Source organism: Lupinus angustifolius, chromosome LG16 (assembly GCF_001865875.1).
Source record: "Lupinus angustifolius cultivar Tanjil chromosome LG16, LupAngTanjil_v1.0, whole genome shotgun sequence".
In the NCBI taxonomy this organism is placed as follows: Eukaryota; Viridiplantae; Streptophyta; class Magnoliopsida; order Fabales; family Fabaceae; genus Lupinus; species Lupinus angustifolius.
This window is the reverse complement of record NC_032024.1, coordinates 269,390-278,782: the sequence shown is the minus strand read 5'-3', so window position 1 is coordinate 278,782 and position 9,393 is coordinate 269,390. Positions and strand designations below refer to the sequence as shown.

Below are 9,393 nucleotides of genomic sequence, written 5' to 3'. Positions count from 1 at the left end.
TTTTATTTTTGCTACCTACAATTTATTACCTTATTAACATTTTATGTCATCTAAATTCAGTCTCATATAAAATTAATTTAAGAAGTAATAATAATAAAATGAGCAATTATTATAAAGTATTATTTTTAAAAAGTAAATGCATTTGATTTTTAAAAAGTTATTTAAATTATTGGTGTTAACCATAAAATGATTATTGGTGTTAACTATGATATAAATATGATACTAGAATAACATTTATTTCCATAAAGATCTCTATACTAATTTTTCATACATGCAAACTTTTAACCTGCAACTTCATAATCCAACAGAAACTTCCAAATTCTTCTTTCTTTTAATAATCACAACATGATGAATGAGACATGTAATTTGAACATTAAGATAATTTCAAAAAAGGGATAATAGAATCATATTATATGCACAAATAAGGGGCATGATTTTGTTTCTGTGTTCTTCACTTATCATCTAGGACCTGATAGTTCATCTGGTTGAATATGTGAAGTTGAGTCTACTATCCAATTTGCATTAGGGTGATGAATGTGATTAAAATCTTGCCGGAATGTCTCCTCTTTCTGCCATTGCTCCCATTTTTCGGCTAAACCATCGCCTTCTAGCATTCTGACAACCTCGGACATCTTTGGTCTTTCTACAGGTGAGCCTTGTGTGCATAGTAAGGCCACTTGGATTAACTGCTCTACCTCATCATCATCATAATTTCCCTGTAAATCTGCATCCACTAGTACTTCCAATTTCTTGTCTTTCAGTAGTCCTTTAACCTGGATTCATAACCATGTCACTCGGATTTTGACAATTTTATGCAACATGATAATAGGACTAAGCATCGATGTACCATTCCTCTGATTGGTCTAGTAATTTTAAATTTTATTTGTTTGACCAATCGGATGGAGTGGTACAAAAGTACAAGTGTACTATCCCCGACAAATAAAATATACAACATGAGGTTACAGAAATGGAATACCTACCCAGTCAAGCAACATGACATCATCATCATTTGCGAGTCGAGCTAGATCGAAAGCCCTCTGTCCAGTTATTAGTTCAAGAAGCATCACACCATATCCAAAAACATCAGTCTTCTCCGAAGACTTTCCAGTCGAGAGGTACTCCGGTGCTATATGCCCAATTGTACCACGTACCGCAGTAGTAACATGGGTATCCTTGTAATCCATAAGTTTTGCTAAACCGAAATCTCCAACAACTGCTTCAAATTCCTCATCCAACAATATATTTGCAGCTTTGACATCACGATGAATAATCTTAGGGTCACAGTGATCATGTAAATAAGCAAGCCCCCTAGCAGAACCCAGTGCAATACACTTCCTTATTGGCCAATCCAGTGGCGGATCACCATCGTGACGTTCTACAACAACACAATCAATATGCATAAACACATTTTCAATAGTGAAGTTCAAAAGTGAGAACATTCATTTGCGTTTGATCTATTTATAAATTTCTACATTTTTGTACGGGTGCTGGATAACATCTATGAGATAGATAACTGTTATCTCTTGAATAATAAATCATGATAAACAAGAAACAATTTTGACATTAAAACTAACACTAAACATTTCTATCAGAGAAGTTTTATACACGAGAACGTCAAGTAAAGTATGACAAAGCAGTTCAAATGCAGAGTAAACGAAAAAGGGTACCTCGTAAACATGATGCTACACTTCCATTAGCCATGTAAGGATACACAAGCAACCTTTCAGTAGGTGTCATGCAAAAACCACGGAGGCGAAGCAAATTACGATGCACTGCCATGCTGATCATTTCGACTTCTGTTTGAAACTGCAGCTCCCCACCCTGCGTGCTTGGGTTACAAGAAACTATATAGAAAATGACATCTTTTCATAAAAAGGATGTTACAACACTATCTTCAATTTATTAGCTAATAAAACACAACTTCTATTAAAAGAACAAATGTGAATAGAAGATAAAAGAACACATTATTATAAAATTTGAACTTGCTACATAGCTTGAAATAAAACCTATACCATTGGTTGTTGGGCAGCCACTAGAAGCCATGAATTTCATAATTGGATCATCTGTTTCGAAATGAGTGTATATTCATGTTTCCAGCCAATGAATTTTCCTTCAAATAATATAAATACGTTTTTAAAATTTTCTTTCTAATTAAATGTTAATTTTTTATTGGATCAAGATAAGAAATAGGACAGGAATAAGAATAGGTGATCTCGGAAATTCTGGAAATCAAATAAATAAAAAGGGTGGAATAATAAAAGTCAATGTGAGTAAAGCCACATAATGAGTCCTTGTCATTCCTAGTTCACATTCTTTAATTGTTTCAATCTAAAGACAAAACAGTCTATTAAACAAAAGCAGCCCAAAACATTATTGTGAACTAAAAATGAGCATAAATACAATGCATCAACTTATCAATCAATCTTTTCTTTCTTCATATTCTTCAATGTGTGAACTAACGAACGCTGATTCAAGTGGTACATGCTTGATTCCCCTTAAGTAAGGTCTCGGGTTTGAGTCTTGTGGATGGAAAAAATGTCCGCTAGGAGAATTAGCCTCATGTACCTGTAGATGTTCCCGACTCGGACAGGATTGCCTCCAGTACGAGGATACATGTGGGAAACCAAAAAAAAATTCTTCAATGTTTGTAATCTAGAATATATAGAAGTGGTGAAGTCCTTCTTTAGATTCAAATCAGTGATTAAAGTCACATGGTCTCAATTGGTTAGTTTCTAAGTTTGAGAGAAATTGAATCCCCAGAGTTTTAGCAAATGATAATTAGTTACATATTTTAAAATCTATTACATTACATCAAACTCGAAATATAATTATTTTTACACTATCAATATATCATTTATAATTAACCATAATTAATTTTCAAATATAAGTAATATGAATGATGAAGAATGACTATCTATAAATTTTTACATTTACCACGAATACATTTATTGTGTTTACATGATTCCAATTGGCAAACTCAAATATAATAAGTGTATGTGTTTAAAATATTGTGAAATTTTTTTTACACCGTCAACACATCATCTACCATTAATTTGAATTACTTTTGTTTAAAAATTAACGATGGTTAATAAATCAATAGTGAATAATTTACTGAAGTTACGCTGTCGGTTGTATATATGCAAACAATATAGTCAAGAGACATGTCCTAAACTATGGGGCCCAACTAACCAAAAAAATATAGAACTATGGGCATCAATGTCCTCTCCATTATGCTACTGTAATTTCAATATTTCACTAGAGACCTTTGATTAAATTATAACAACTTTTGTTGGTTCATCTACACGATTGATATCATTATATAATACTCTAACTTGTTGAAGAAAGCCCAATAATCCAAGCCCCAAGCTCTTTGGTTTCTGGTTTGGTAGTTTAGCAATACTTTCTATTTCTGGTTTGTTAGTTTGAATTTCTGTTAATTCTGTTATGGCACTTGCTATAAGAGGAAGGTTTTGTAAAACTCTGAATATAAATGAATCTTTGGTGAATTGAATACTCCTCTCTTATTTTCTGCTTTAGCACACAATTCTCTAACATAACTTAATATCAAAATTTATATTCATAAACATAATTAAGATAAGCAACAAAAAACTATAATAAAATTTGTAGTCCAACTATAATAGTTTTCTCCACACCAACAACCACAAACCTTGACTTCAAAAGCATTGGAGCACGTATTACAAATAAAAAATTTAGAAGTTAATTTTGACATTATTTTTTTTTAGAGGCTATTTTGTTTTGGTTCTCATGTATCCTTGCATTGGAGACAATCTTATTCGAGCTGAAAACAACTATAGATGTGTGGGGCTAACTCTTCCAGCAATATTTTTTCCATCCACAAGACTTCGCGTAAGGGGAATCAAACATGTACCACTTGAACCAATACTAGTTGGTTTTGAAAGACTAATAAATTATACATCAAAGATTCCATGCACCACAAGACAAAACATCATGGAGAGCAACCAGAAAATGAACAAAACACAACATTCCAAAATATCAAAACCCCATAAAAGAAATAATACCAATAATGGTACAACAACCAAACCTTATATTTATTTCTTTTCTATTCATTTAAAGTAACATTTTTATTTTTGCTACCTACAATTTATTACCTTATTAACATTTTATGTCATCTAAATTCAGTCTCATATAAAATTAATTTAAGAAGTAATAATAATAAAATGAGCAATTATTATAAAGTATTATTTTTAAAAAGTAAATGCATTTGATTTTTAAAAAGTTATTTAAATTATTGGTGTTAACCATAAAATGATTATTGGTGTTAACTATGATATAAATATGATACTAGAATAACATTTATTTCCATAAAGATCTCTATACTAATTTTTCATACATGCAAACTTTTAACCTGCAACTTCATAATCCAACAGAAACTTCCAAATTCTTCTTTCTTTTAATAATCACAACATGATGAATGAGACATGTAATTTGAACATTAAGATAATTTCAAAAAAGGGATAATAGAATCATATTATATGCACAAATAAGGGGCATGATTTTGTTTCTGTGTTCTTCACTTATCATCTAGGACCTGATAGTTCATCTGGTTGAATATGTGAAGTTGAGTCTACTATCCAATTTGCATTAGGGTGATGAATGTGATTAAAATCTTGCCGGAATGTCTCCTCTTTCTGCCATTGCTCCCATTTTTCGGCTAAACCATCGCCTTCTAGCATTCTGACAACCTCGGACATCTTTGGTCTTTCTACAGGTGAGCCTTGTGTGCATAGTAAGGCCACTTGGATTAACTGCTCTACCTCATCATCATCATAATTTCCCTGTAAATCTGCATCCACTAGTACTTCCAATTTCTTGTCTTTCAGTAGTCCTTTAACCTGGATTCATAACCATGTCACTCGGATTTTGACAATTTTATGCAACATGATAATAGGACTAAGCATCGATGTACCATTCCTCTGATTGGTCTAGTAATTTTAAATTTTATTTGTTTGACCAATCGGATGGAGTGGTACAAAAGTACAAGTGTACTATCCCCGACAAATAAAATATACAACATGAGGTTACAGAAATGGAATACCTACCCAGTCAAGCAACATGACATCATCATCATTTGCGAGTCGAGCTAGATCGAAAGCCCTCTGTCCAGTTATTAGTTCAAGAAGCATCACACCATATCCAAAAACATCAGTCTTCTCCGAAGACTTTCCAGTCGAGAGGTACTCCGGTGCTATATGCCCAATTGTACCACGTACCGCAGTAGTAACATGGGTATCCTTGTAATCCATAAGTTTTGCTAAACCGAAATCTCCAACAACTGCTTCAAATTCCTCATCCAACAATATATTTGCAGCTTTGACATCACGATGAATAATCTTAGGGTCACAGTGATCATGTAAATAAGCAAGCCCCCTAGCAGAACCCAGTGCAATACACTTCCTTATTGGCCAATCCAGTGGCGGATCACCATCGTGACGTTCTACAACAACACAATCAATATGCATAAACACATTTTCAATAGTGAAGTTCAAAAGTGAGAACATTCATTTGCGTTTGATCTATTTATAAATTTCTACATTTTTGTACGGGTGCTGGATAACATCTATGAGATAGATAACTGTTATCTCTTGAATAATAAATCATGATAAACAAGAAACAATTTTGACATTAAAACTAACACTAAACATTTCTATCAGAGAAGTTTTATACACGAGAACGTCAAGTAAAGTATGACAAAGCAGTTCAAATGCAGAGTAAACGAAAAAGGGTACCTCGTAAACATGATGCTACACTTCCATTAGCCATGTAAGGATACACAAGCAACCTTTCAGTAGGTGTCATGCAAAAACCACGGAGGCGAAGCAAATTACGATGCACTGCCATGCTGATCATTTCGACTTCTGTTTGAAACTGCAGCTCCCCACCCTGCGTGCGTTCCTCCTTAAGTCTTTTTACTGCTACAAGAGAGCCATCAGCTAAGCGTCCTTTATAAACCTTTCCAAATCCACCTCTACCAAGAATGTGTTTGTTACTGAAGTTATCTGTAGCAACTTGCAGCTCACGCAGAGAAAACCTTTTGAGCTGACCGAGGTGAACTTCTGGATCCTCCTCAGCTGCCAGCAAAACAGATAAAAGAATAAGTAATGGGGTATATAGTATACAGCATTTATCGGTATGTATATCGGTTGTTCTTTTTACTCAACTAACCAGGAACATCAAAGAAATGGTCCTGAGGTTTCCTTCTACGCCAATATGCAAGTGCGATTGCAGGGGCTGCAAACAACAAGGCAGCACCAGCAGCAACTCCTCCAGCAATAGCTCCAGTGGCACTATTACCTGCAAAAAAGGATTAACAGCTTAAATAAGAAGTTATACTCTATTCTAAGAATTTAATTGTCATTGAATACAATAAAAACATCAAGGTTCAAATTTCTTCCTCTCTTCGATTTAACTAGGAGGCATATGCACTAAAAAAATAGTACAACTTTATGTATTCACTAAAAGAATAGTACAACTTTATGTTATAAACCATTCTTGGACCTTTCATTATCAGCTCAAATTTTTAGATCAAATGGTTATGTAACATGGTATTAAAAACTAGTTTCCCACTTTCCGTAGTGGTGTAAGGTTTTCTGGTAGTAATAATTTTAAAATCGTCACCAACAATAAAACAAATAAACGAACCTGAAGATGTTGCGGCTGGTGGAGAAAGTGGTGCAGACGGAGTGTTTTTTGGTTGTATCAATCCAGAATTATTTGAATAACTGTAAAATGAAACAAAAGGGTTAACAAAATTTTAATATCATCCCTCAACAACAGCCATACATATGAACAAAGTTATCTGCACCAACCTGATGGGAGTAAATAGTGAAAATGAACCGTTCACTGGTACTACTCCTTTAAGCTGGTTGTTTGAGAGATCACTAGACTCCACAATGACCACGATGTTAGGTTACAACCGTAAAAATATGACACTGCTATAAATAGGAATGTTCATTTACATTAACTCATGGGAAATCTAGATATAGTAGCAGAAGCACTCACAGAACTTGCAGGGAAGTAACGGCTGTCAAAGACATCGGAATGCCTCCTGACAAACTATTGTTATTGAGACGCCTATTTTAGGGAGGGAAGTGAATTAGTTTGCAGATAATAAGCTATAGATAGAGTAGAGTAATAAGGCATGATGAGAAAACATTATCAAATGGTGAGTTTATTATTATAACAAGGGTTTTGTTAACGTTGGCTCTTACCTCATAGGGCTGGGGATAAGTATACAAAAGTGAAAAGTTTTGAAAGTATTTACTAAACTTTTGTATTTCTGATGTAATAAAAACATTCTACTTTATCCTTATCCTCGAAAGTTAGCATGGATAACAAAAGATGTAATTCACAACGCGAATTGGTAAAAAATAGTAATGATATTTTTCTATAGGTATTGTACGCATTCATGTATATTGCAGGCACTATTGGAAATGTAGTCATCATGTTGCAGATGAAAAACTATGGATGTTGAATTGCTGAAATGGTAGAGAAAGAAACGAGTTGAGACAGAGTTAAATAAATTTTGCACATCAGAGATATGAGAATAAGGGAAGCATGTCATACAAGAACCGCAGATTTGCAAGTTTGCCCAGTGTATTCGGTATAGGACCAGTTAACTTGTTCAAGTAAAGATCCAAGCTCACCAAGTTTGTCAAATTTCCAATCTCATCTGGGATTTTTCCAGTTATATTATTGCTATAAAGTTCCCTGACATCGAAAAGAAAAAATATCTAGATTTGTACAAGAAAAAAAGTGCAAGAAATAATTAAAAGGTGAAGGAACATAATTTACTTCAAAGAAAGCAATAAAACCAAAATACAAGAGTCAAATTCACTCAACAGTATTATAACTTACAAGTACTGCAATTCTCTGAGCAGACCAAGTTGGGGAACCAGTTGACCCGTAAGGTCTGCATTTCCAAGATCGCTGACGAAACACAAATAAATATGTCACTGTGATGACAAACAACCATCAAACATTTCTAACAAAAACTACTAGTAAAAATAACATAATAACTTACACACGGGTCACACTATTATCACCATTGCAAGTAACATGAAACCAAGTGCAGGGATTGACAAGGGTAGCATCCCAACTTTGAAGAACATTGTTAGGATCAGCCAAGTTGCTTTTCAATGTATTTAGGGCATCACCTGTATTAGAGAGAGAGAGAAGCAATATTCAGATGCAAACATCCTCAATATTATATCATACAGGGTAGCGGATCAAACAAGTATGACCATTTAGACTTTGTTCGGCATAACTAGCTCATAATCTAGCTCGAAATTCACAAGCTAGAGAGCTGAAAGCTGAAAGTTAGCTTACTGAATCAGAACTATTTGCTAAGATTAACTTATAAGCATTGAATTGAAATATTACAAAAGCTATTCCAAATATATTATTAACTTCTCGAGTTCTATTAGTCGATCCAATTCGTGACCAAGTAACAATAAAACTGAAGGGATGTAAGTTAATAATAAGCTTACAATTAACAAACAACCCAAGCTAATAATAACACAGCACCATCCTACTATGAAAATCATTAAAACCCTTCATTTCTACACTGGGTTGAAATATTACAAAAGCTACCCCTTTCCTATTTGTCAATCAAACACATGACCAACCAGAAATGTTAGAAACTAAAGGACAAGCAAGTAGATCAAAGAAGGATAAAAAGAGTAAAAGCATAATAGGGTGAGTTTTACCAATCCTGGTCATTTAAAGCACTTTGTTTAATGAGAACATTACAAACATTTATGGAACAATTAAAAACTAAGAGTAAAGACAAAAGGGTCACCACTACAACCTTCAGCATTGGCAGAAACCTTAAGCACCAAAATTGCACAAATAAGAAAGGAAACTATAATAGATAAAGCCACTTTCTCCATGTTTCCCTCACACTATTCAAACACCACAACCTTCATAACCATTCATAAAGCAATTGACTTTATTCTCTAATCCAAATACCCCTTTTGATATTACTCGATCTACACGATACCCATCAAGCAAAATAGCATCTTGAACTCGTTGACCAACCAAAAATCACAGTGAAGTTTGATGATAAGGTGAAATTGGATTATGGGTAGCTCCAAGTTCGCTTTTTTTTACTGTTTATGTTGTTGCTATGGAATCTGAAAGTTAAAATCTGAGATGGGTGTGGATGAAAATGCAGGGAAGAGGGTTGACTGGTCGAGGAACAGAAGAGAGAGGAAGCAAGTCAATGAATGTTGCAGCATACTTTGTTAGAAGATTTGTTTCTCTTTTTCTGTTCTAGTTAGTAGTTATTGTTAATACTCTAACTTAATTAATCTATTTTAATAATAATTATCACTACTAGTTTTTGTTTTGTTT

At 33.8% G+C, this 9,393-nt stretch overlaps 1 protein-coding gene across 3 annotated transcripts; it reads right to left on the bottom strand.

Annotated features, from left to right (window-relative positions):
* Window positions 308-9,318, bottom strand: LOC109329894 (BRASSINOSTEROID INSENSITIVE 1-associated receptor kinase 1-like). Of its 3 annotated transcripts, XM_019563776.1 has the most exons (12): window positions 8,849-9,318; window positions 8,063-8,195; window positions 7,897-7,968; window positions 7,606-7,749; window positions 7,042-7,113; window positions 6,849-6,920; window positions 6,682-6,761; window positions 6,205-6,333; window positions 5,922-6,110; window positions 1,668-1,820; window positions 981-1,375; window positions 308-773 (listed from the first exon to the last, which is right to left on the bottom strand). In XM_019563776.1, the coding sequence occupies exons 1-12, from the start codon at window positions 8,928-8,930 to the stop codon at window positions 459-461; spliced, it is 1,836 nt and encodes a 611-aa protein (XP_019419321.1). In that variant the 5' UTR covers window positions 8,931-9,318; the 3' UTR covers window positions 308-458. The 3 variants fall into 3 exon arrangements, with proteins under 3 accessions (XP_019419321.1, XP_019419320.1, XP_019419322.1); XM_019563775.1 differs by lacking the exons at window positions 308-773; window positions 981-1,375; window positions 1,668-1,820 and adding exons at window positions 4,409-4,874; window positions 5,082-5,476 and having other exon boundaries at window positions 5,769-6,110; window positions 8,849-9,317; XM_019563777.1 differs by lacking the exons at window positions 308-773; window positions 981-1,375; window positions 1,668-1,820; window positions 7,042-7,113 and adding exons at window positions 4,409-4,874; window positions 5,082-5,476 and having other exon boundaries at window positions 5,769-6,110; window positions 8,849-9,317.

What these genes read in the sequence shown, in the direction of transcription:
- LOC109329894 (XM_019563776.1), bottom strand. Translation starts at nt 8,930, where the DNA reads ATGGAGAAAGTGGCTTTATCTATTATAGTTTCCTTTCTTATTTGTGCA. An exon ending in GTTACTTCCCTGCAAGTTCT is followed by an intron (nt 6,921 to 7,041) that starts GTGAGTGCTTCT and finishes TGTGGAGTCTAG; the next exon opens with TGATCTCTCAAACAACCAGC. An exon ending in ATGTCATGTTGCTTGACTGG is followed by an intron (nt 774 to 980) that starts GTAGGTATTCCA and finishes TTATGAATCCAG; the next exon opens with GTTAAAGGACTACTGAAAGA.